The 27,465-nt window shown below is 43.2% G+C and overlaps 1 protein-coding gene across 5 annotated transcripts in view; it reads right to left on the bottom strand.

Moving 5' to 3' along the window:
• Window positions 1-25,195, bottom strand: part of RUNX1T1 (RUNX1 partner transcriptional co-repressor 1) — a 153,221-nt gene extending 128,026 nt beyond the window's left edge. Inside the window, exon 1 of one of the 5 annotated variants that reach the window (XM_070075841.1) lies at window positions 24,741-25,195. In XM_070075841.1, coding sequence (XP_069931942.1) covers window positions 24,741-24,768 — 28 coding nt within the window. In that variant the 5' untranslated portion in view covers window positions 24,769-25,195. Of the gene's footprint in view, window positions 1-16,868; window positions 17,076-17,179; window positions 17,512-24,740 lie in introns of those variants that run through there. The other 4 variants (XM_070075838.1, XM_070075839.1, XM_070075843.1 and 1 more) reach the window with 4 other exon arrangements.
• Between the last annotated feature and the right edge of the window lie 2,270 nt (window positions 25,196-27,465).

Consider the following 27,465-nt stretch of genomic DNA (forward strand, 5'->3'; position numbering starts at 1 on the left):
ACACATCTCTTCTTATCTATCAACCTGATTGACTCAGGCCTTAACCCTAACCTTTCTCTTTCCCTTCATAAAAACAATGTATAGTGTAAAGGTTACTCTTTCCACTAACAAAAATACAATTAGCTTTTGTTTCTAGGAAAACTACCACAAAAGGAACCTGGTACAACCTAGCTGACTTAGAAAACATGACATTGTAACTACAGTCCATACAGCTTGCCTCTATCAAACTTCATCACCTCACATATGGGCAATTCTCCCATATCCTACAGGAACCAAGTAGCAGTCAATGGAGCACCAAGTATACCCCAGGACTAATCTCAGCCTCCAAAGGGAAGCAACGGGGCCACCATGTTTGGGTGTCTTCAACACAGGTCTGGTGAACTATGGGTCATTCTCTTAGTTTCCCAAGCTTCCAGGACATACCCTGCTCCAGAATCCCCTCCTCTCTTCCATCTGCTCATCTCCCAAGTACACTCATGGATACACACGGTCCTTAGTCTTGCCCTGCTCTGCAGCCTCCATAACGTGTCACTCATCTGCAGTTTGTGACAGGGCCTTGTCCTTACACAGTGCAGCCTCTAGCCCACCACATGGAATGCTCACCCCACCCTGATGGCTTTGTTTATCAGCCTTGGGCTCTCCCCACAGATGACAGTATGGTCAGCTCCTTCTCAATATGCAGGTCTCCATTCAAGAGCCACCTCCTTAGGGATGCTTTCCCAACAACCCCAAAGGAGGTTCACCACTTCCCTCCCCCTCCACTGCCATCATTCTCACCAACATCGGTTCCTGCCTTCTTTGCATTTACTTGCATGGGCACTGACCTCACCAACTTCTTTATTATCCATCTCCCACCCTGACACCTAAACCATGAGCTATCTGAAAGAGGGTCTGTCTATGTTGCTCATTATCCCCCTCCATACTTGGAACTGCAACCTAAATAAGAAGAAAAGAAAAATGAATCCCATCTGCCTCCTGAAACACCACAGGGACCTGATTCAACCCCTATAATGTTCAAAGCCTTTCCCTGACCTCTCATGGAGCCCATGATCTTTTTCTCTTTAAATTGCAGTGGGGCCGGCGCCGCGGCTCACTAGGCTAATCCTCCGCCTTGCGGCACCGGCACACGGGGTTCTAGTCCCGGTCAGGGCGCCGGATTCTCTCCCGGTTGCCCCTCTTCCAGGCCAACTCTCTGCTGTGGCCCGGGAGTGCAGTGGAGGATGGCCCAAGTCCTTGGGCCCTGCACCAGGATAAGTACCTGGCTCCTGCCATCAGATCAGCGCAGTACGCCGGCCGCAGCGCACCGGCCGCGGTGGCCATTGGAGGGTGAACCAGCGGCAAAAGGAAGACCTTTCTTTCTGTCTCTCTCTCTCACTGTCCACTCTGCCTGTCAAAAAAAAAAAAAATTAAAAAAAAATTGCAGTGGGATGGGTGTTTGATGTAGCAGTTAAGACAGCACTTGGGGTGCATACATCCCATAATAGTGCCTGAGTTCAAGTCCTGGTTCCATCCAGAGTCTAGCTTCCTGTTAATGCATACCCTGGGAGGCAGCAGGTGAAGGCTCAAGTACTTAGGTCCCTGGTACCCACAGGAGAGACCCAGACTGAATTTCAGGTTTCTTGGGTTAGGTCTGACCCAGTCATGGCTATTGTAGGCATTCGGGGAGTGAACCAAAAGCTGAGACATGTCTTCCTTTCTCTCTCTTTCTCTGCCTTTCAAATTTAAATAAAATTCTTTTTAAAAATTGTAATAATTCTTTTCCTCTATAGCAGGCTCAGCACCCCTTTAGATGCCAGATACGATCAATAGAAAGCCATTCCCATGGGTATTCTGCAGACATCACAGGCCACTCTGCAAACCACCCAGAGCACCAAGGGCTGTGAGGCCAGCCTTCACAGGATCCACAGTGGCACGTGTGATTGAGAACCACAGCACGCAAGTGCATACAACCTTTAAGGTGTCAAGGTACACTCACAGGTTGTGTGCATATATGCATCTCTCAATTGTTCCTCAGCTGTTGTAGGAAAGAGATGTCATCTGATTTCTCTTACACCTTCCGACCCTACACTGATCACTGACACGCTCTACTGATTCTGTTGGGAGGGCCACAAGGGTGTGGCCACATGCATCCAACAATGCAAATGCTCACACCCACAGCCTAGCACAGCACCGGGCACACAGAGCTACCGACTCAGCATGGATGTGAGAACAAGAGAATGAATGGTAACAGCACACTAGCTGGTCTTTCGTCAAGCCTCGTCCCCTAACTGTGCTAAGGCATTATTTCAAAATCCTGCCAAAGGCACTTTTGAGGAACAAACCAATCAGAAGGCAGATGACCAACCCATGGTTATTTATGTCAAATCAACAATATAGTATTACAGTGAGGAAACAGACGAGGCAAGTCTCAATGGTAGAAAGTTCTCAAACCCCTCCTCTGTTCTAGATGCGTAACAGAGATATACTGATTTACACAGATCTTACCAGCTTCTGCATTAACTGTCTCCTTCCCTGACCCCTAAACTATGAACTGTCTGAAAGCTCCTCCCCTTACTTACCAGGCATTTGACCTTGGACAAGTCACGTAACCTCTCTAAGCCTCAGATTGAAATCTCTACAGTAGAATCATAATACCTACCTCACTAGCATGTTAGGAAAAGACAAAACTTGTCAAGTACCTATCTCAGTGTTTCCAGTGGAAGCACTGTTCTACCCAAGGAGCTGAGTTCCTACTGTCTGGTACTAGAAAGGTGGTAGAATCTATTTTATTATGATGATTCAAAGCTCTAGAAAAAAAGCAGATTGCTGTTCAAAGATGACAATATAATCATAATATTTCCTTTTGGAAAGACATTACTATACTACCTAGTGATAAAAATAAAGCATCTTGGCCGGCGCCGCGACTCTCTTAGCTAATCATCCTCCTGCAGCACCAGCATCCCAGGTTCTAGTCCCGGTCGGGGTGCCGGATTCTGTCCCGGTTGCTCTTCTTCCAGTCCAGCTCTCTGCTGTGGCCCGGGAGTGCAGTGGAGGATGGCCCAAGTACTTGGGCCCTGCATCCGCATGGGAGACCAGGAGGAAGCACCTGGCTCCTGGCTTTGGATCGGTGCAGCGCCGGCCGTAGCAGCCATTTGGGGGGTGAACCAATGGAAGGAAGACCTTTCTCTCTGTCTCTCTCTCTCTCACTGTCTAACTCTACTGTTAAAAAAATAATAAAATAAAATAAAATAAAATAAAATAAAATAAAATAAAGCATCTTGGGGCTGGCGCTGTGGTGTATTGGGTGAAGCCACCACCTGAAGTGCTGGCATCCCATATGGGTGTCGGTTTGAGTCCTGGCTGCTGCATTTCTGATCCAGCTCTCTGCTATGGCCTGGGAAAACAGAAGATGATCCAAGTCCTTGGGCCCCTGCACCCTTGTGGGAGACCTGGAAGAAGCTCCTGGCTCCTGGCTTCAGATCAGCCCAGCTCCAGCTATTGGGGCCATTTAGGGAGTGACCCAACAGATGAAAGACCTCTCTCTCTCCCTCCCTCTCTCTCTCTCTGTCTCTGCAACTCTGCCTTTCAAATAAATAATTTTTTTTTAAAAAAGCATCTATTATCACTTGACAAAACCAACATATAAGGGATTTCAAAAATTTAATGACAATGCATATTATGAAAAAGCTATGCATCAATTTCAAAATTTTGCACCAAAAATAAGCTTGTTTTAATTTCATTTTTTCCATGAATTTCTTGCAGTACCTTCATATGTGGAAGTAAAAAGTGCTCATCCTAAAACACTGTGGAGTAACAAAGAAAATATCACAAGCTAATATTTTGTGATTCCATTTTTTCCTTATCTAATTTCATCTGTGCAAGACCATCTCTAGGGGATAAGTGAAGAGAGAACCAATTATTTCCAAAGACTGGTTTCTCCAAATAAAGGCATCTGTTCCATGCCAGCAACTTTCACATAAAAGAGAAATGAGACTTTGGAAGTATCTGCATTCATGGTCAATGGTCACAGATCTAAAGACGCTGCTACACCTCTGCAGCTGCAAACAGGGTCTGCTTGCTGCTTCTTATCAGCTGATCGCTCTCCCTTGCCTCTTCTCCTGTGTCCCCTCTTCTTTCCTCATTCCCTCCCCTCTTGTTTGCAGAAATTTGCAAACATATGATGTTTCATTTTCACTTTAAACAGTAACTTTTCTAAGTGCAATGGAAGTTCTTGATAGTCTTCCCATTTCCACTTTTTAAAAAAATTTATTTATTGAAAGGAAGAATTACGGGGGCGGGGGGGGAGGGAAAGAGAGAAAGAGAGATGATCTATCCACTGGTTCATTCTGCAAATAGCCCCAATGGCAGGAGTTGGGCCAGGCAGAAGCCAAGAGCCTGGAACTCCATCCGAGTCTCCGATGTGGGTTGTAGAGGGACAAGCAGTCAGGCCATGTTCTGCTGCTTTCCCAGGCACATCAGCTGGGAGCCTGATCAGAAGTGGAGCAGCTGGGACTAGAACCAGTGCCCATATGGGATGCCAGCATAGCAAGCAGCAGTTTAATTCGCTGCACCACAATACCAGACCCCATTTCTAATTTAACATCATTTCCACCTACACTTGGTATGTCTGGGCTGCATTACGAGGGAGATTTCCTGGGTGATGATATTTGAAGAATTCCCAGGAACTGTTAGTAAATACTGAAATAGGAGGGATGCCTTGTAGTAAGAAAAGCTAAGTTCAGACATTGCCCCGCTACTCATGCAGGGTCCTCCTAGGCCACTAACTAGACCTCTCGGAGTGACTTAGCGAAATGAGTTCACTCCCAAGTGAGTATGAAACAAGATAATCTGTGAATCTCCCTTCAGTATGCTTCCTCCCCATACATATCTGTCTGAATCTGCTCAGTCATTTGCATTAAGAAACTGAAGACTGCCCTCCTGAAATTTCCTCCTCCAGTGGCTATCTGACCTGAAGTGAAAACAGTGAAACGCTTCACCCTTTTCTCTATTTTGAGTGACAGAGTCTTAGGCTGAGCTGGACAGACAAGTTCCAGGGTCTGGTACCATCCCTAGTTTTCAGGCTGCTTTATCTGGCAATAGAACAGTTGGAATCTCACGCAATCTCAGAGAGTCAAGACTAGATGGGCAGAGAGGGTGATGCAAGAGTAGGTGGGAGCCTCGGGATCTTCCTGGAAAACAGAAAGTGGGGGAAGAGACTTCCTGGCAATTGAGGAATAACCTGAGGGTATATGGTAGAAAAACACTGAAGCCACTGTAATGTTCTTTAGCCTGATTTGAGCCCCTGATGAAAAGATAGTTCCATTTCTTAAAGATGTCCACATGCACAAAATTTTGCTAACAATTTCAGAGAACTCATACTTTACAAAACCCCATTTTTTATTTGGGGTAAAAAATCAATGAAAACAGATAAAGATGCATATCTGTGAATGTTCAAGAGGCTTGATCACTTTACAGTTAGACCTGAAGTTAATCCTGTAGATGGGAGATCTTTTTTTATTTTTGGTGGAGGGGAAGTAGACTTGGTTTTGTTTTATTGTATTTTATGATGTTTTTGTTGTTGTTGTTGCTACATCTTACAAGCCAAAATATGGCAGCAATAAAGCATGCCATCTATGATAAGAGAACACAAGAGAGGGATCAAAATGGAAAGAAACTGAGGAAAAAAATAACATGCTGCTGGAACCAAAGACTTCATTTCGGCCTTAGCAATGAAATGTTTCAGGACAGATAAAGTAAATAACTTGAGTTTAAGTTATGGGTTTTCCATAAATATTTTTAAAAAGCATCAAAAGGTATTCCAAGTGTTCCAGACTCCCACTTCCAAGAAAGTTACAAACCAGCAGAGATGTCTGAATGGTGCAGGTGGTGGCAGAGTTGGGTGTGATAAACACTGTCTTTGGCTAAGACATGCCATAAAGGTTTTAGGAAGTTTCCCCAGAGGTTCAGGAAATGACAGTAGGCCAGGCTTGGGGTTCCTCTGAAAGGAGCTTTAGGAGCTCAGGCATAAAGGCATGGAAAAACCCAGGGTCCTAAGAGAAGGCTGAGAGGCCTAGGAACAACTGGTCCAGCAGAGGTGTGCTCTGTACCTCCAGGTGTCAATGTCAGAGTCTCCACTGGGTATTTACTGAAAGAAAGAATGGCTAGGAAGACAAGATGTTATAGGAGGTTTCTAGAAGGAAGTGGCTGTCAGTTCCAACATGGTCAAGTCGGATGCCAGAAAGAAGCAAACCTTTGTGGAGGCTGTCACTTCACGTCATCCTCACCACAGCCTCAGGAGGCTATGCCTGTAGGTGGAGATGAGAATTCTTTCTAGGTGAAGAAGGGTAGCAGAACAAAATGACACTAGTGGCAAAGCCCTTGGGAGCTGGGTCTTGTCACCACCACACTCTACTGCCTTCTGGCAGAGAACAGCATTATTTTCTCCCAGAGGGAGCCAATCCCAGACTCACACTGTAGTCTGCAACTTTGCAGCAGGTAATATGGGAACAAGATTTCCAAAAGACTCAAGAGTACTAACGGATGCAAAGCAAGGAAGCTCCTGCCTACCACCACTGCCTGGTCCCTACTTCCTTCCCCCAAAGCAAACACTATTGTCAAATTCTTGTATATATTCCCACAAGTAGAGTTCCACACATGTTGTGTATAATGTAGCATTCTAAATATATTCTTCTCCTTCCTTTTCTGCACTTAACAAGATATCTTAGCAAGGATTCTCTACGGGCACATATGAATCATTCTTATTCTTTTAAAAAAAAAGACTTTGTGCTGACATTCTTTTTTAACTGTTAATAATTTTTATCAAGAACAACTGACAACAAAGGGGGAAAAGCCTTTTAAAAATATGATTTTGAAAGATTTAATAACAAAACCACAAACCTCAAATTTAGTTAAAGTTAAAAAAGTAAAAAAGATTGCCAGTATGTTTTCAAATTAAATTACAACAATAGACAAAACAAGGCAAAGACCTTGAAATAATATTATCTTAGTAAACCACTCCCTGAAATTCCTTATATAGGTAGATTTTCCCACTGTTTCTTCCCATAAATAAAGTTTCTTAAATGAGGGACAACTAATGGTGAGAAATTTAACAGTGAGGATTTAATACTGCCTCTTAACATAAAAAAGATTCCTGTACTTTGAATGTGAAGCCTCCACTTAAAACATGCTCTTGCACATGATAGTATTTTGGGTACTATCTGCTGACTATAAAATATGTACAGACAAATTTCTATTAAATTCAGCAATATTTCAATGCATTTTTTCTTTTCATTTATAGTAGAGATGAAAAATGTCATGGCATTGAAAAGTATTTGTTCTACAGACAATGCTTGGGATATGGAGTGAATCAATTTGGGCTCAAAGGCCAAGAGTATTGAGTTCAGGATCCAGCAACACCTGATTTTCAAGATTTACCTCTGCTTTCACCAACTATTTCTTAACTCCTTATTACAACTTTTCCACTTTGCTTCTTCTACACAATGTTTGAATTGAAGAAGTTTTGTAAGTTATCCTTCAGACAAATTTCCAATGTTTTGGAATATATGAAACAGGATAGGAAAGGAATCTAATGGTTCAGATTCCAGCCCACCTGACCACCTCTTGGTGTCCCACATGCAAAAAGTACCTGCAAAGGGGAAACTCAGAGCAGTTTGAAATCTGTGCAAGGAGCCAAAACACATGAGGGAGTCAAATCCCAAAGAGGTCAGTAATAAATCCTCTGTTGAAAAATGAGAGTGCATTCATTTTATAAGGAACATCTACCACTGGATAGCCCTGTCACCATCTCCCCAGTGTAGCTGGAACCACAGGAACTCCTGGAGCTTGGGTGCACAAGTGGATTCTCAGGCTCCTCTCTCGAGCTGTGAGTCTATCAGTCTGCAGTAGTTTGCCCCCTAAGCAAACACCCAAAGTGATTCCCAAGTTCTAGTAAGTTGAGTGTACTTGACACTTCATCTACTTTGTCAACCCTTTCCTTTCTGTAAACTCAGCTCTTCATCCAAGATCTAATTAATTTTTTCCTTTGCAATGCCCCTTGCATCTGCCCCTTCTTTCTGGTCCTACAAACACAATGCTGATCACTCTTCTGCAATATCTAAGATGTAAACCACTGCAACAAATTTTCAATCCAGCCCGGACCTCCAGCCTCTCTCCTACCTCCCACTATCAGGATCAATGTCATCAGCTCAACTCTTCAGAAACACAACTCTAGTAGGGTCCAAGATTTCCTATTGCTTAGCACAATTTTGTTTTTACTTCAGTTTTATTAAGATCTGCTTACCATGGCATCCTTTGTCCAAAATAAGTTCTACTAGAAAATCTAATCTATAAGGCAATTTATTATAAAAGCAGAGTTATTCTGGTTTTACTGTAGTAAGGGCATTGATGAAAGGATCTGTTCTCAATCTGTATACCCTCCATACCAGTTTTTCTAACTTCTGGGCAATTCAGAAGATGAAAAATAAATGAAAATGCTTGACATTCAAGACATTTACAATCTTTCTATTCTTATTCCCTACAAATCATTCATCAGTCCTTTGTTCTGCAACCTCATTCATTAACTTATTCTCTCTCCACCACTCCCCTACCACACCCCACATCCACGTTTGGGTTTCTGTACTTCCCATTCATTCTTTTAATTTACCATGATCTCATTACAATAACTTTGTCTTGATAAATCCTGCCTGTCTCCAGACAAATTTAAATTCCATCTCACTCCTGCCCATAAAATCTCAATTGCTGTATCTGTAATGAGCAAGTGATCAAGTCCCCACCATCTTGATAGCTGGTTAATTTGTCCTGAGTGGGTTTACCATCCAGTGGGAACTACCCAAACTACCTGCCCTGTATCTCCACCTAAGGCAAAACTTCAGTAAGCACTTATTAAATATCTGTCAATTTACTTCAGATTCACTCCCAAGAGAAAACATTTCACTTTTCTTCCAGATACTCTATACCAGTCCTTACTAGGGTTACAAAAATAGCATGTGATTTTCCTTAATCCATTATGTCCCACTGTCCTATGTAGAGAACACCTTTACAGACTTAAAATGGAGCAATAAGTATACCACTTATGGTAACTTTAAAATAATAGTGTGTCATTGAAATAGTTGTAGAATTGAAAACCTGGGACTTAATGGGTTAAAGTCATCAAACTACACTTAAAGCATTGTTCATTTTACTGCTGTTCCTTTCTATTTCCCTCTGCTATTTTCTATCTGCTCTCTCAGCCAACTCAAAGGTTAACCTGGACACATCAATGGAGACGGATCACATTTCCTTTCCCTTGAGACCTGAACTGACCTACCTTCCCCTATTTAAACAAAAGGAAGAGACTTCATTGTCCACATTTATTTCCCATCAGAGGTCGAATGTAGATCCTGTTTCTAAATAAGTCTCACTAGAGATGAGAATGAAAACGTGTGACAGGTGGACAAAGGGGCTAGGGAGTAAAGAACCTTTCTTGTCTGACACACAATAAAAGTTACAGAACCCTAACAGTCACTTAGAAAGAACACTTTCACAGGAAAGAAGGATTACTATGTCAGTCTGATAAACACCACAGTTCCAGTCCCAATATCATCTGCTGTTCCTCCCAGCTGTGTTTGCTCATCACTGTGTACATAACATATGCATAGACTCAGAAAATAAACTAGCAGTCTTTCATGACCTGTCTTACTACTTTCATCTTCCTAGATCTTGAGGTTAGGGGAAGGGGTATACAGTATTTCTAGATAGGCTAGCCAAGTTCCTAAAACTCTGTATGGAAAGCATAACTTGTACCACACTTACAGCTGGCTTTCCAGTGTCTGATATTACACTTGCCAAAGCAAATGTGCATTTGAAATACTTTCTGTGTTGTGCTGTGCTGTTTTTCTGGCACTATCATGTGTGCCAACCCTGAGAAGGTATCATAATTTATCTACTTTCCTAATATCATTAGGCTCTGGTCTCATACTCAAGTGTTACTAGGTGAATTCCTGAAAAAGTCCAAGAGTCCTCCCAAATACTCTTATAACATCTTACAGCTAGTTCTACCTCATACTGTGCTAATTATCTTATCACCAAGGCCATGTCTAGCTCATCACTGCTTTGACACTGCTTGCCTTCATGCTATTAGTGGCCACCTAGCTCTTGAGCTTCTTTAGACAAACTGCTGTTACATCTCCTGGTAATATTTTCTCTAATGGAATATTCAATCCGATAAGTCAAGTGCCAACTAAGAGCTCACAACATACACAAGTATACTTGTAAGACATTCTCCTCTGTGGCAAAGAACATTAATTTGGCTTCCCAGTGAACTCTGAATACCAATGCAAAGATTTTCTATAGCCCATGCCTTCTGTTTCTAATTACAGGTGAAAATAACATTAGTCTAATCCCTGCCAATCAGACATTCCTAGTAAACAGTAGAAGTTTCCAATGCCATCACAGATGATGACTAAGTGCTTACTTTGAACAAATCAGAGTGACGTAATACCTCCTAAATTGCAAAAAATCCCAGTTGTGGTTCACTATTCTAATTTCACCAATTAGAAACAAACTTCTAATAAGGTGTATATTTTAACCTCCTACAACAATTTTCAAAACTAAAGGAAAAATACAGAATCAAAGTGCTATTAGTAATAACTGGATTTCACTGTGTTAGAAATAATAGCAGACTGTTTTTTCAAAGAAAAAAGGACAATTTTTCAGTCTTTTTTCCTGCAGGCCTGATCCCTAGGGATGGACGTTTGATAAAATGGTTAAGATGCTGCTCGAAACACCAGCTTCTCATCTCAGAGTTCCTGGATGTACGTTCTGGCTCTGCTCTCAATTCCAGGCTCTTGCTAATATACACCCAAGGAGGCAGCAGGTGATGGTTCAAGTATTTGTGTCCCTGCCACTCATTTGGGAAACCTGGCTTTAGCTTGGCTCACCCTTATCTGTTGCAGGCATTTAGGGAGTGAACCAGAAGATGGAAGATCTGTCTCTGTCTCCTTCATTTTCAAACAAACTGAAAATATTATTTAAAAAAAAAAATTCCTAACCAAAGGCTAAAACACCCTTGTTCACTTTAATAAGCTATTACCAAATTGTCTTCAAAACTGGGTTAAAGAGATCATTTTTCTAAATTTCTCAAGTGACTTGGATCCAAACAGTGAGACTCTAGGTTATAGTGAATGCCTGGTAAGCACAACCTAGTTCCATCAGCTTAGATTCTTGCCTCTCTCTACTACCAGGTACCAAGGCCATCGTGCTGTCTAGTAACAAAGGGAAAAGCATAAAAGCTACTTTCGTTGAACAAAATAAAATCTTTAGTTCTTCCACTGCATATGCAGGTTCATTACTCCACCATTTGCCTCTGAGAGGGACAGTCATGCCTGAAATTTCAGACAATCATCTAAGGTCCTGGATTGCTATGGGAAGAAAGTCTCCCCACTCCTAATGCCTCTTCTTTATAGTAGAAGAGAGTGGAAAGACAGTGATGGTCTGAGTAGACCCATTTTCCAGTTGTATGGCACTGACAATGGCCTCTCACCTCAAATCTAGAATCAAAAATATAAATAATGCTTTCAGTCTCCTAGCCATGGAACATGCTCAAAAGCCTACTCCCAGTATAGACTTGCACAGGAGAGCTGGGAAGCCTGCACAGCCCTGAGTCCCTTCATCTTCTTCCTAAGGAATTCACCTGAGGGCCGCCGGGACACACCCCAGGTCACCCAACAAATCAGTCACTAACCCAGAAAGGGGATCCCAGTTTGCCTGTGAGTCAGCAGACTACACACTCACACCTGCATCCTACTTTTTTGATGACAGAAATGGGTGCTGTGCTCTACAACTAATTATCAACTTTTTCTTCAACAGTAAAACATGGTGAATTCCTCTTAGGTTTTCAGGAAGTTGGGCCTGGCCTACTGGGAGATACTGAGATCAAAATATAGTCACTAACTGGGATGAGACAAACATCAGGGACTAAAGACACTGGGCAGAAGACAACTCCGTGAGTTCAATAAGGGCAGTAGATGGATTCCTCATAGCCTCAGTGGAGGGGTGGGATGGAGATATTCTGTAACAGAGACACCTGTATTAGGAGGTAGTGAGGAATGCAGACTGGCACATCCTTGCAGCATACAAGAACATGTCAGCTAGTGGTCAACATAGACTCCTAGGTAGGGGCTAGAAGCAGTGAGGAAGAAGTAAAAAGAAACTATCAGAGCCAGTGTTGTGGCACAGCAGGTTAAGGTTCCACCTGCAGTGCCAACAACCCGTATAGGTGTTGGTTCATGTCCCAGCTGCTCCACTTCCAATCCAGCTCCCTGCTAATGTACCTAAGACAGCAGCGGAGAATGGCCCAAGACCTGGGCCTCTGCCACTCATGTGGGAGATCTAAAAGAAGCTCTTGGCTACTGGCTTCAGTCTGGCCCACCCCAGATGTTGCAGCCATTTGGGGAGTAAACCAGCAGATGGATCCCTCTCTCTCTCTCTCCCTCTCCCTCTCCCCCTCCCTCTCACCTCTCTAACTCTGCCTTTCAAATAAATAAATAAATAAATGTTTTAAAAAAAATCAAGTCAGATATTCAGAGAGTAAGAACCTAATTATTAGAACTCAGGCACAAAGTGGGTCATCAATTTCAGGAACACATAAAACCTCAATTTTGTGAATTGGGGCAAAAAGTCAAGTCCAAAGAATAACAATGGCCAAAGTCTTTCAGTGATGGGCTGGAGTTCTTCAAAAGGAAGAAAGTGAACTGGTTAATCCTCAGGTGTTAATCAGTAGTAATCAGTCATAAACATGTATATGAATGTTAAAGTCAGGCTCATAGTAGGTTCGTAATGCTATTTCTTACGCTCTCTCCCTCTGTCTCTCTCTCCAAAGCCCAGCAAGTATGTGGCAGCCCTTGAAAGCCCAAAGCACACAGAGAAGTGGTCTGTGCCCCAGGTGTTAGAAGACTAATGAACTCAGTCAATCACACACCCCAAGGCACTTAGATGTGCTCAGACTGTCAGAGACACAATAGGAAAACTTTACATAGGTGCTCTTTGCTTTCCTCTTCCACAGGATCTATATTCTAAAGATCTTATTCACCCAAATACTGATTTACCTTAGAGACCCTGATCAATAGGAAACCTACAACAAATGACTACTTTATTCCTTCATGAATTGCATTACACAGAAGATCACAACTGGAATGATCAAACCAGGAGATTTGAGGTTGGTCGCACTCAATCACTGAAAATGTTAATGGGTAGCATTGATGGCTTTAGATGTTTACAAACAAGAGGGTCCTATACCTTAAACATCAACCACAGGGCATTACTTTATCAGTGGTGGTGATGTAAGAGGCTGGACATCAGTTCATGAAGAACGAACACTTTGAAAAGAGCAAGAAGCCCCTCTCTGATTGTGTCATGGCTTCAATACAGAATGCTTCAGCGCAAAAACAACTGATGAGAAGATCACATCCCAGTGCTGGCATTGTGTCTGTGCACTTCCCAACAATGCTATAGGATTCAGCATCTTCTCCTGAGAGCGGCAAAGTGCTTGGTGCTACACCAGGGAATAGACCCACATGGTGCCCAGCTCCCTTTAAAATAAGCCAGCACAACCTGTCACATTTGAATGTTGTTTGGGCTTCAAATTGGAAATTACATACATTCCTTAAAAACCTTATTCTTTGGACAGCTACATACAGGTACTCATAAGAACACTCAATACTGTTCTTCTATCTACCTCTTATTTTGAGTTGGTGTTTCCAGAGAAACACTGTACTTCTTAATATCAAGCATACTAATGGGTCAATATCTGTCTTATCCATTCTTGAGATATACTGGGCTTATCCATGAAGAGTATGCCTGGCAACTCAAGTGTGAAGCCACAAGCTACACAGCTAATTGATCCTAAGCAGTGATCAGGTCTCACCCTGGACAAATTACTATGGCCACAAGTCAAGCCAGCTGCAATCAAGGATGGAATCAATATTGAACCTTATTCACATTTCATCAGTCTTCCTTCTGTGTTAGCTCTCTAGGTCCATAATTCACATGTGTAGCATTGCCATCCACGTTCTCATTAGAGGGATAAAGTGTTATTGTTATTATTTAAGATTAACTGAAGTTTCATTTTTAATTAATACTAGATGATTTTTTAAAAATGTCTTTCCTAGAAATGTCACTAGTAAAATGCATCCAATTTCTCTCTAATGTAGTGCTTTCCCTGTCCATAAAACTTATTTGATTAGCAGTACTATAGAAGCTAAAGCTTTTGTATGCAGGCACTCAAGCATAATTTAATCATTTTATTTAAGCATGAAAAAAATTATTCTGAAAGCCCTGTTAGGTAAAATATCCCTGATTAGTTTAAACTTACATTTGCAGGTATGTTAAAGGTGAAATAAATCACAGAATGCTCAGTATGCAATGGAATAGTGTTAACTTTGTTACAATAGTCAGCAGTAAGTTAAAAATTATAGTATTAGAGAATGTAAGGAATAACTATCTCATTTTAAATGAATATATTTCAAAAGGTTATTTTAAAATAAATTTTGTTTTGTACAAACCCTTTTTACATTACCAGAATTTTCACCTATGGAAACCTCTTTTATACTCCAACAAGATGAGGTCCTAATTGCATAATACCATTTATCTGCTGAGGATAAAAGTGCCAACAAATGAAAATGCACATTAGGCAAGAGATTGTCAGAATAGAAAATTGGTTTTTTTATTTTTTTATTTTTTTTGTTTTTTTGTTTTTAAATAACCCACTCACATTAACAAAAGACTGCAGTAGCTTCCAAATTATAGGTTGTTATTTTTAGTGGAAGTAGTTCAATATTCATATTGGAGCAGATGTAGCAGTTTAACAAAACAGCTCTTCAAATCCTGCACAAATTGAAAACAGGAAAACTGATTGCATTTTCTCTTATCACTTTCCTTTTCTGAATTGACACTTTTGGCCTTCTGAAAATTTACACATGGCTTTCATCTCAACAGCACCTGCTGATCAAATAGAAACCTAACATTTTCATGAAAATGGTATAAAGGACTAGTTTTGTTCTAAACACTGCCAAGGGCATCAGTTGCCTACTTGATGGCAACAATTGCTGTGTATAAGTCATATTCATAATAGCTTTATATTTTCATTAAACTTTTAAAGAAATATGTTAAGTCTCTCCTGGCTTTTTTCCATATCCACTTTTTATATGGTTCAAATATCTTTCACTCAGTGTCTAATACTTAGCTTTATTATGCAAAGACTATGCAAAATATGTGAAAGGTAGAGCACACTAAGAATGCGGAATACTTACTATTTTCTGCACTTCTACTTGAACAATATATATGTATATTATGTATAATACATATTATATATACATATTACTGTCTATGTATGCACATGAGTGTAAAATATTTACATTTAATATTCTACCCACCAAAAGCAAACTGGAAACCAAAAAGTCATTGTCAGGCTCTATTTTTGAAGGGAACTTACACATTCTTTTATCACAAATAGATCTGGCAGGTGCTTGGCAGGTTGAGTGCTCCAGACTGGAGAAGAACGGACATTATTCAAGCACAAGCTGGTCAACTAAACAAAGTGACTGACTACTCACTGTAAAGACTTCCAGGGAAGCTAAAGGTAAATCTTAAAAATGAGTATTCTTATATGCAAAATATGCAAGCTTGCTAACAAGGTTGCTTTCCAGATTTTTAAATAGAGGCACTCCACATAGTTCCCTGTAACATCCAATTCTGGTTAAAATTAATGATGCTCCTAAGACATGCTATCTGTCAGTTTCTTAGCCAAAAAATACTCTAGCCCTTCTGAAGGATTCCAGGCTGTCCTTTCCCATTCTGCCTGGGTGATAAGGGAACCTGAAGGCAGAAATGACATACAGTAATATATGTGCCACTCTGACCAGTTGGTCTGTGAATTTCAGTGTTTCATCATGCTCACTGAGGCAACAGCAAACCTGAAATGTCAATATGCTCAGTCAATGGAAGTAAAATAATGGGACTCTATTGTCTTACCCAATCGATCTGCCGCTGTCAACAAGGAAACATGCCCCTCTGGCTTTAAACAAATTTTAATTAGGCTTTTAGTTACCAGATCATATCTATCTACCTATGGAAACACCTATCTTAACAATACATAGAAGGCAACACATTCATTTTGTCTACCATTATTCTAAGAACCTTCTAAAGTTGCTATCATTTTTTTGAAATACATTTATGAGTCAATAAAATATCTTAAAAAAAAAAAAACTGACTCGAAGCAAAAAAAAATTTTTTTTTTCATGGTTCAAAACCAAAATACAAATCTGCCTAACAGACTTCAAGCGATGTCAGCCCCCCCGTAACCCAAGTTGAACCACACTATAAAATCACTAATTCCACACTAAAAGTCAGCTTGCTTTGCTTCCTGTACTCATCCTACCACCCTTAGCATGAATCCCTCACCCATTCAAAACGAGTCACACAACACCAGATGTTAGAGAGCAACCCCAAAGCCTCCCCTCTCTGGGCTCACTCAGTTTATCAACCCTGAAGGTAAAGGGTGAAGGCACCTCCTGTCAGAATAAGGTAGGTGCTCCAGGCTGGAAAGGGCAAAGGGTGAGGGGGAAGAGGAATTAAGACCATTCAAGTGTCATTCAAATCGCACCCAAGTTCTCCAGCCCTTCCTTCCACCAGGAGGGAGACGGTGTCGCCTTAAAATAAAAATTAAAATGCACTAATCAAGTTGTTCAACGGCTCCTTCTCGCCCTTCTTCATCTAAAGGCTTGAGCGTCCAGTCAATAAATAATCTATTGTTCCCCCTTTATCGAGTCTCTTTAAACCTATTCAGACTGGCAAAACTAAACCCAATTAAAGATAAGGCCCTCCGGTAATCTCACCTCGGTGAGTCCTGTCTGGATAGCAGAGGTGATGGGAGATAGCGTCAAGGCCAGGGCCGATGCCTCCTCCTCACCCCACACAACAAAAGGCAGATTTCTCTTTCTCCCTCTGCTAATCTTTAAATGTAAATTCTCTCCGCCAGCTAAGAGGAGCGACAGATAACATGTTACATCTTCACTTCTCCTGGTCTTATCGACTTCTGAATCATTGGGAAAGGGAGAGAGGGAGCGAGCAGAGCCGCCTCCCCGCGCCCCCCTTCCCCCGGCCACCCCTCCTCCTGCGCTCGCCTCCCCCCGTTCACGGAGATTACCTTCTGGCAAAGGAGCGCGGGAGAGGCGGCCGCGGCCGAGGCGGCACCCAGACCGCGGCTTTGTATTCATTAAACACACATCGGAGCTTATCAGAAGTAAAAGGCTTGTCAGGATGGCACATTGTGTGTGAGTGAGTGTGTGAGCGCAGGAGGCAGAGGAGAGAAGCCAACGTGCATCGGGGTGATTACAATATCAGCAGGGCCCAGATGGAGGCAGGAAAATAAACAGAGGGTGCGTGTGAGACAGAGCGGGAGAGGGAGGAAAAGTGTGGGGGGAGAGAGAGAGAGAGAGAGGGAGAGACGGGGAGAGAGAGAGGAGGGAAGAAACCAAAAGGGATGGAGGGGGCGGGGGCTCAGGCCCCAGGATGGGGCTGGAAAATAGGGGAGAGCTAGGGTTGAGGCAGGGTGGGGGAGCCCGCTGCACAGGGGCCGCCAGCATGCCCAAATCTGCCCCTACGTCAAGAAAAAGGGGGCATTTTAGACCGTGTTTCCCTGCTCCAGGGCTGAGCTGCCCAGTTCAGATCCTCTGTCAAGGTCAGGGGGACACAGAGTTCTCAGGGCTGGGGGTTACAATGAGATATCCACTGTCTCACCTCCCTCCAAATAGCCACAATTTGCAAAACAAACCCTAGTGAGTCAGCACAGAGCCCCCGCCTTCCACAGACACACCCCCCCACACCGCCCCCAGCCCAGCCTTAAGTGGCCAGTTCTTGCTTCTTGCTTTTTCAGACCCCAATACTGCTAAAATCTCAGCCCCCCACACCCACCCCACACATACAGAGAGGGATCCAGGCAGAAAGAAAACGTCTGCTTTCCCTGGGCTTTCATGAGCCTCAGCTGAAGACGGCAGCCAGCATCACTGTGCTAAGAAGGACCACTTGTGATTGGTAGCTACAGGTGACTCTTAGACACCTGCTCCACCTCCAGAAATTGGGTTGGGGGAGGGGGCTCCTTATGTGTACATCTGAGAGTCTATTTTGGAGGTGGGAATTTGAAATTGAGGCAATCAATCTCAGCTTGAGCTGCCTCGCAGCCCTTCACCCACCCAGGGCCCGAGAATCAATCAGAGAACAAGCAGGGGCTAATGCTGGTCCGTCAGACCAGAGTTCAGCCTCCTCCCCAGCGGGGTCAGCAGGGAGATACACCTGAGTAGTCCCTTGGGCGCCCCTTTTCACTTTTAAATGCACCCATCAGGCCATCTGAGCATCTGATCAGATCCTTAATGGAGTGCAGATAATGCACACAGAAGGTTGTTTCATTGGGGGGAGCCCAATGCCTGGTTGTGTTGTTGTTTTGAGGCACTGAAGCTTGGTTAAGAAGCTCACTGCAGCAAGAGGAGCGAGTTCAGAATGAAGGCGCCTGGACACCAAACAACTTGTCATGGCACACACTGTGACCCCCCCAGCTGCAGTGAAATGGGGGGGGGGGGGTATGAAATAGCATATGCATGGGGTTGCAAGAGAAAGGGACAAAGTGGGTGGAGGGAGAGGATAAGACCAGAGAGGAGCAAGAGAGCTAGTAGCCACCTTACAGGGGACACACTTTTTTAGAGGACTTTTAGAAAACAAGGAAAGGCGTTGTTTCATCATGCACTGTGCTCCCAAATCGCTTAGTCCAAAGTGGCTTTATGGGTTGCGGGCCCCTCTCCCTCCAGCCTCCCTCTCCCAGGAAAGAATGAAGGGAAATTTGATAGGTAACACAAAGTGAAGAAAGCTGGGCGTCGTGGGGGAAGGGCATGTGTGAAAATCTTGTCATGCAATGAATGTCAGATAAAAAGGGGTCTGCCACAATCCTCCAGTAATCCAATAATGTGGAAAACCTCGTGGTATCACTGAGCCGAGAACAAGGTAATATTTCTCCATAAATCTTCAAAAAGTGACCGGGTTCAATAGTCAGAGAAGGGTGCGAAGGAAGGAAGTAAACCACTTGACAGGCTACCTTACAAAATCGAGTGAGCTCCAAATGGGTGAAAATCTGCCATTCCTACATGTTTTAAATTTAATAACAGACTGCCGGGGTATCATTTTAGCTCTCGTAAAAGGCCACCTTTCACCTTTTCTCTGGTTGCTACAGAAAACTGCATTCGGAGTAATCAGAAACAACTCCACACGCCCTCCCCTTTATCACATTTTAGTTAGAACAGATTGGGCACAGACCACCTACACACACCCAAAAATCCAAGGAAACTCTAGGAAGAAAAAAACACAATTTACAAATGCCCACTGATTTTTCCATTACATGCTACTTTAAGAAATACCATTTTTTAAACAAACAAAAAAATGCATTACTACTACCTTTAAGACAAAAAAAAAGCCAAAAAAAGGCTTATATTTTTCTTTAAAAGGCATCCCAAACACTAAAGGCTTGAAGAAAACTGGGCAAAAGCTAATTTGCCAATGTTCTTATTTTGTAAAGTCACAGTATTCCTTTTACTACCTTGTTTGTTCATTGACTTTTGGCTCACAGTTATAGAAAAGATCAACCAATTCTCAAATGGGAAGAATCCACGAATCTCTTCCAAAGCAAACACTTTGTTGCAAAGCTTTCACTTTAAAAGAAATAAAGAAATACAGCAATCAAGAAGTACAATCACAGAATAAGTGTACAACACAAAGTAGTTTTTATAATCACAGCTATCTTAAAGTCCAGGCTAGAAACTAGAAATCTTAATTTCACCCAGTTCTTTTCTTAATAATAGGTTACCTTCCTATAAAAGCAAGAAGTCCATCTGCCCCAGGCAGATAAGTTTTGAAGCATTAATTCAGATAAAAATCTAGCATTTTCTTTCTCTCTTTGAGTATGTGAATTCTAGTGTGCTATAATGTGAGAATTCCAACATATGACCATTATGGCATAATATCTCATTGCTCAGCTTGTCATTATTTCATTTGTAATTCTTATGTTAATTATGTTCATAATTACTATAAACAGATGTGGTAGACATTCATGTGACCTTTTATTGCAGAATGCATTCCTCTCTCATTTTGCTTTAATTTCTCATGTATATGAAGCAGAAATGTGGGAAAAAGAAAAAAGCTTTCTAATTTTCTAGTGTTTTCTATGCATACGTTATAACAGAACCTACCTTCTACTTCATCTGCATTTCAGAATATCAAAATATTCTTCACATTTAAGCTGCTTTACAGCACATTTCTAAATTGCACACTGAACCTCACTGCTGCTCACTAAATTGTAGCTATGGATGCCAAACAAAGCCTAGCACCCATGTCTAAGCTGTTTGTCTTTTTTTCCCTTAATATCAAAGGTTAATGCAGCAGAATTGTGCTTCAAAACCAAGTACCTATCAGCTACATGGGGATTTATTCACTCATAACTCAACCATCACCCTCTTTACATAAAACACATTTACAATAAAATCAGTATGGATTTCATTAGCTGAAAACCTCCTCAAATTTCATTTCTTTGGCCCTAATCTATAATTAGTGTGGACAGACAGGTGCAAACCCTTCTCTTCTACAGATGGCTACTGGAAATGGTGCAAGTGGCTCCTTCTGTTTAAACAACACAGAGATAACCTGCTCTGTCTTATCACTTACAATTACCTCCATTAAACTGAACTAATGTTTGCTTTAATAAAATGTTCACTGTTCTTTAAACATTATTTAGGAACTCTTATATTAATGGCTGTAAAAAAGTGAAGTTAGAAGGTGTCTCTTTAGATAATAATAAATAGCTTACTCTGGATAAAATGTCCCCAGTGATGGATAATACTCTAAGGTTCACAAAGGTGTTTTAGTTGATATAACAGTTTTGTAAGTTACTTTGCATTCATAGGGTCAAGTACGATTTTTTTAAAAAGGCATTGCAGTGACTAACATCATTTGGCAACTAAAGCTGGGGAACCCTTAGCATTTTCCCTGGAGCTCAGTAGTATGAAAGGTTTAATCTCATTCTTACAGATTTAAATTGTTACTGAAACATGTAACTCTTAAAATTCCAGATGGATTTCTAAAGGATATATAGGTTAACGTGAATATCTGTTTAATGTCTGACAAATTATTCTCAGTCGAATGAATTCCATCCTTTAAAGCATATTATCAAAATTAGCTATGAATGAAACTGCACTGTGCAAGCACATGGTTACAAACAACTTCATTCCATAATAAATAACTTCTATAAAACCAGAGCTCACTTCTCCCTGCTTCTGCTATCAATAAAGTCTGTGGATCACTATATGATGAATAAGGTGTCCATAAAACAAAGAACCTTTAAATGCTCAAACAGCAACAAACAAATAGCCTTTCCCACTGAACTTACATAACTTACAGTAACAGACTCCAGCAAAATGCAAGTGACTCGAGGTTTTTTTCACATGCAAATCCTGCAGGTGCCAATTTTTCAGACTGCTTTGCTATGAAGGGCCATGTTGCCTGCATAAAACCTCAATGAAGAAGGCTTTGCATTCAGTGGCTGTCAGCTGATGTTCATATCAAAGAAGTGAGAAACAGGATTTGACAGTGAAGAATGTCCTAAACTGACAACCACTGACCAGCATTCCTATTGGAAGCATTTCTTTCTCCTGAACCCCTTTTCAATGTTTAAAAAATGGGGGTGGGGGGTTGCAATGTTGGCTAACCTTCTATTTTACTATAAAATAAATTATAATGGCACCTTACATTTGTGTAGTTCTTGGCAATTTATGAAGTGCTCTTTTATCTGCAAATATTTAGACTAACACCTCGATGGGAGAGCTCATCATCAAATACTGACATCCAGGGTAATATTTTACTTCTCTCGGAAACAGAAAATTGTGAAAATATTAAAAGGCTGCAGTCCTGTAGCTGCAAGAATGCTGCCCTATTTCCAGCAACTTCTAACACTGCAGTTTGCATTGTGAACTGTAAAAGGACCTTTTAAAGATCATTTTTAACACCAAATTATAAGCAGGTATTACTGAGTGAAAAAGACTACGGCTATAAGGGAAAATATCATTTCAAAGACTTGTGACCTGCTCTGAGTTGTACAAACCATAAAGAAAAAAAGAAACCAATTTCTTCACTGCTTTTACTAGGTCTGAACTGGAACACTGGAGAAACTTCATACTAAAATTCTCTCACACAATATTTAGCTTTGCAAATGAAATGACTGCTGTCTACATGGTTTACAATAAAACTACTAATGTTTAAACAAAGATATTCAGCATAAAGTTCTCCTGTTAGTTTACCCTGAGGTAAATTCAGTTTTTATGCACTCAGAATGACCCTGATTTCTTAGTTATTTTATCGGAAGTTTGTAATCTGATTTATATGTGAAAAAAACCAGCCATTTATCAAATGCTAAATACAGCCTAAGAAATGATAAACTTCAGTTCCTCAACATTCATCCCAGCTGCATAAACAGCCTGGATCAAACTAAGATTCTCCGATTCATATTGGGTGAAATTCTCAGACTCTAAAAAAGTAATACCGGAAATCGGTAAAAAGAACCCCATCCACATGATCTGCTGGCCACTGCAATGTAAAAACTAGACTAGACTTCAAGCATAAACAAGAAGGAAATGGACAGAATTGTGAATTTGCTTCTGTTCATACTCATCACAACTGACATAACCACGGGCTATGATGGTTTAAGGCACAATGGTGTTTGTTGACCTTTTCTAAGGAATTGTGTGACAGGAGAAACTGAACACAACAGAATACTCACATGGTCAAGACACAACGTTGCAATAAACTAAAGGAAGGCCCCCAGCACTAACAAACCATTTATCACAGAGAAGCTGGTCAATTTGTATTCCAGGGAGTGCGGCTTCCCTGGGCACAGACCCAGTTCCACTCCTGTTCTATGCAAAGGAGGGTGATGATAATAAAAGCCACTGAGAGCACTTAAGAATGGTACAGATGTTTAAAAGGAGACTAGGAGGTGGAAGAAAAATCCTGTAAAACACATTTCAGTTCACACAGAAGGAAGAAAGAATGCCTTGGTCAGCAATCCGACCTTTATCAGGAGATAAATCAATTTGCAGCAGCTGTGGACAGCCATTTATACACAGGCCCTGAGCAGATTAATTAAAGGAGGCGAAGTTAAAAATTCAAGAGGGCTCAGAGTTACATGAAGCACGTGAAGTTGGCGTGGAGTGGCCTCTCCAGCTCTCCGGGTCCTCACTCCCGGGTCCTGGCCTCAGCGCCTGCTCCCTAGAACCTCCTCCCTGGGAACAGCGCTGCTCCTTAAAATGACCTTCTCCACATCTCCACCCCCCCCCCACCCGGAGGCAGCGGACAGGGCGGGGCACTTTGGGAATTGTGGTGCTAGGCTTTGCGCGCAACAAGGGGTCTAAGACAGTCCAGCCAAATCCTCCAAACTGAAAGCCTTTAGGGCACAGAGGATGAGGGCGGGCGGCTATTTTTAGTAACAGTCGTGGTTCACCTCCTACTTCTCGGAATCACAGCACTCAAACTTTTCCAAGGATGGCCCGCCTTTAAAATAAAAAGTTTCAAAATCCCGATTCTAAACCTTGCACTGATAGAACCGTATCTGCTTAAGGCATCCAGGTCAGCGCAAGGTCCGCCCCAGCAAGAGGGGTCTGGGTGTGTCAGCCGACCGGGTCCTTTCAGGTCCACGAAGAGAGCGGCGGGCGACAGAGCGCGGGCGCGTCTCCACTGGCCCTGGCTCGGGGTGGGGGTGGGGGGTTCACCAGAGGGGTTTCTCCAAAAGGAAATGAATGCTCGGGCCGCGTCTGCTGCCTGGGCTCCGCCGGGAGGGCGCTGCAAGGGCACAGGGTTCCGCTCTCGGGCGCCCAGTCGGGGCTAAGACCGTAACACCCCTGAGGGCCGGGGCGTGGGGCCCGGGAAGCACGAGGACCTGCAGAGGCGACACTGCCCACGGGCCCCTGGCTGCGAAGGCCTGGGTCCCACTCCGGGCGGGAGCCTCGGACAGACGGTGGAGGAGCCGCGGCCCGCCGGCTCAGCCCGGGGGCTTCCCACTGGAGCATCCCAAAGGTCCCCAGGAGAAACAGGGGAAGTTCGCAGGAGGGCGCAGAGCGCCTGGGTGAAGCTAAGAGGACCCCCATCCCAGTCGCAGCCAAGTCCCGAAGTTGAGATGCCTCCTTCTTGTTCCCAGGGTTAAGTTTTCCACCATCAAAAATGAGCCTTTCGCTTCCAGTTTAAAAAAAAAAAAAATACCACGACGTAGGCTTAGGGCCACCTGCCAAGCGCACCGTGGACACCTTGACCAGTTGTTTCGTCGGGGCGGGGGTCGGGAGGGATGAGTATTATTCATTATCTTCCTGCTCACATACCATGATCATGGAGAGGAAAGGAAAAAAAAAAATGTTTTAAAAGTGCGAGGACTCTAACAGTCAAAATCGCGTCCCGGTCTGTTCCGTGAAGTTCAGTGTCATCGCAGGCTGGAGTCACCCGCGGTGTTCCTCTTTGCCCTGGCATGCAGTCCTACCCTAGTTCAGCGGCAAGTTCAGCCCGGAGCCTCGAGGTCGAATAATCCAAGCGAAGGTGACGGCCATCGGAACAGTAATTAACAGTAACAGCCCGGGGCCCGGCCCCTCCGCCCGCCCGCCCGCCAGCCCAGCGCTCCCTCAGGCACTTACACTGCACAGGGCCGGAGAGTCCCACCATCCGCCACGGACTGCGAGCTGCAAATAAAACTTCCCGTAGTCTCGGCCGGTCCGCGGGGCGAGGGAGCGAGGGTGCGGCGCGGCGTCCCTCGCGAGGCCAGAGTGTCCGCGGCCACTCGCCCACGCGCGCTCGCCACCAGGCCGCGGAGTCGCGCCGCGGTGCGCCTGCGGCTGCCGGGCGCTGCGCAGAGCGAGCTGCGGTGCTAAACAGCCCGGGGTCGGGGACGCCAGCCAAACGCAGCCTCCACGCAGAGCCCGAGACTTGCGGAGCTGCGCTCCCCTCCTCCCGCCTCCCTCGCTCTCTCCCTCCCTCCCTCTCTCTCTCCGCTTTTCTGTTGTTGCTGCTGTGGCAGACAAATGTGATGTGGGGCGCAGGGAATTGCCACTGTCACAGGCGGCGTCTGCGTCTGCCTTGCCCGCCCTCGCTCACTCTCGAGGAAGGCGACGCATTTATCTGCAGGGCGGCCGGGCGTCCGCCGGGGAGCAGGAGCGCCGCGCGCTGTGCGCCCACAGCGCCCGCACCAGGCCGGCTCCGGCGCGCGCCCGCGCCAGGGGCGCCGCGGCCGCTCCGGAGGGAGGCGGCGGCGCGGCCGCTACCAGGTGCAGGGAGGAGGGCCCGCGGCGGGGTGGGGGGGGGGGAGGTGGAGGTGGGAGACATCTGTGTCGTGCGGGGGTCACGGAGGTCAAGTATATGTTAACAATGGGCAGGCCCGGCTCGCTGGGGCGCGCGGGCGGGCGGCCTCCCTCCTGGCTTCAGCCTTTCCAGGGCAGGCTGGACATGGGGCTGGCTCCCTAATGATGCCTTCCCGGGCCGCCTGCTCTCCCGCGGCCAGAGTGCCCTGCAGTAACCCAAGACGACCACTTTCCCCGGCCATCTGGAGCGCTCCTGGCTGCCCTGCCTGTGTCTCATCACTGGCTGGAGAGACAGCTCTGCTAGAAATCAAGCCACTCTCAGATCTCCTCTCTAATCCCCTTCTGTTAGCTGATTTCCAGGCTGACTATTTGCTTTCGCATTAGATAATAGCCTTAGAGAAAACAATTATCATTTTCTCTTACCTCCCCCCCCCCCGCTTTGTTTTTCTGCCTCTCCCGTAGTATTCCATTAGGAGGGACTTCTTTCTATCTCTCGTTTTGGTTGGACCTACCCTCCCCCCTCCCCAACCCCAGACGTTAATATCAATACTTTGGAGGGGGGAGGGAGTCCCCGGAGGAAAAAAAGATAGGGTGAAAGAATTCCAGATATTTCTAGAATAAATAAATAATCTCGCAGTGAGGAGGACTGACGATTTGTACAGAGCAGAAAAGGGCTTGAATCATAATGAAAATATTAATATGTAGGTCAAATATGATCAGATAATGGCTTGCAACGATAAGTAAAATGAAATCTTTTAAAATTATTATGGAACGGTGCCACCACTGCAAATGTTATTGTATTTAGTGCAACCATTTGAAATCCTATGCTGAACCATGTTTTCCCCAACTGGCCTAAATCGATGGGAAAAGTCCTGTGTGCTTGCTTTTCAATCTCCTCTTTACAAAAGAAGAAATGCCTGCGTCCGAGTGGGCCCGATGCTGGGAAAACTGAGGAGACATTGGTAGGTTTTCTTTTTGGAAGTGGTGCTTCAGATATTTAATAGTGAGGAAAATCCCTTCCCCCATCCTCTTCAACCCAGCTGGAGCTTCTAATGCTGCAGTCTTTTCAGACTCAACTAATTTTTAGCAATTCATTGCCAGAAAACACTCATTGTACATTCTGCCCTCTCCTTGGGACATTTGTCTAATGAATTATAATGGATTAATGAATTGTAATGTTACGTCTTGGTATTTGATATTATGAGGCTCTTAATTTGAATCTTCAATTTTAGCAAGGTGTACATTCTATAGTAATTTCTGCAAGACAGTTTTCCCCTATACTTGCAAATCTTAATACCATTAACAATTTTAAAATATGAAATTTTATGCACACTACACTAGTGTAACTTCTTTGTGTATGAAATCGCCAAAGCCTACTATGTTCTTAAAAGAATAAAAAATATATTGATACTTTATTCTATTTTCTGTGTTACCTCCTCTGTCTCCCAAATTGAAAACCAGTCATTTGGATTCTGGAACCATACAAGTACACTTCTCTTTATTTAAAATTAGTTAAATGGTGAAATAGGAAGCAGTGAAGCTGTTATTCTTAAACAGTATTGTGAATAGTGTTGTTTTAAAATCCTATTTGTACATATAGAGTTTAAGTAAATCAATAATATTTTATGAAATACAAAGTGGTGGATGAAATAAAACACACACACTATGTCATGTTTTTCTTCTTACTGTAAAGTAGTCCCTGTTTAAGTATGAAATTATTGGAAGAACTCTGAACATTTAAATTCACAGAGAGTAACTCCCAGAAAATCAAAACAGAGTTTTATACATTCAGGCTATCCTCATGAGCGCTTGACATATTTTAGAAGATTGTACAGATCTCTAGGATCTTCCTTTTTGCTAGTCATACTTCTGGAGAAACTGTAGACATTATTAGATATAATTCTTTTAAGACAAAAGTTCTCTATGCAGTTTAGCTTTATATTAGATAGAATCTGACACTAAATCAGAGACTTTTTAAAAAAGAAATTCTAATAGTAGCAGCTGAAAAGCACAGTTCTTGAGCCGATGAAGGAAAAATGACTCCGTGTATTCCCAAGTCCCCTCT

This window comes from Oryctolagus cuniculus, chromosome 6 (assembly GCF_964237555.1).
Source record: "Oryctolagus cuniculus chromosome 6, mOryCun1.1, whole genome shotgun sequence".
Taxonomy (NCBI): Eukaryota; Metazoa; Chordata; class Mammalia; order Lagomorpha; family Leporidae; genus Oryctolagus; species Oryctolagus cuniculus.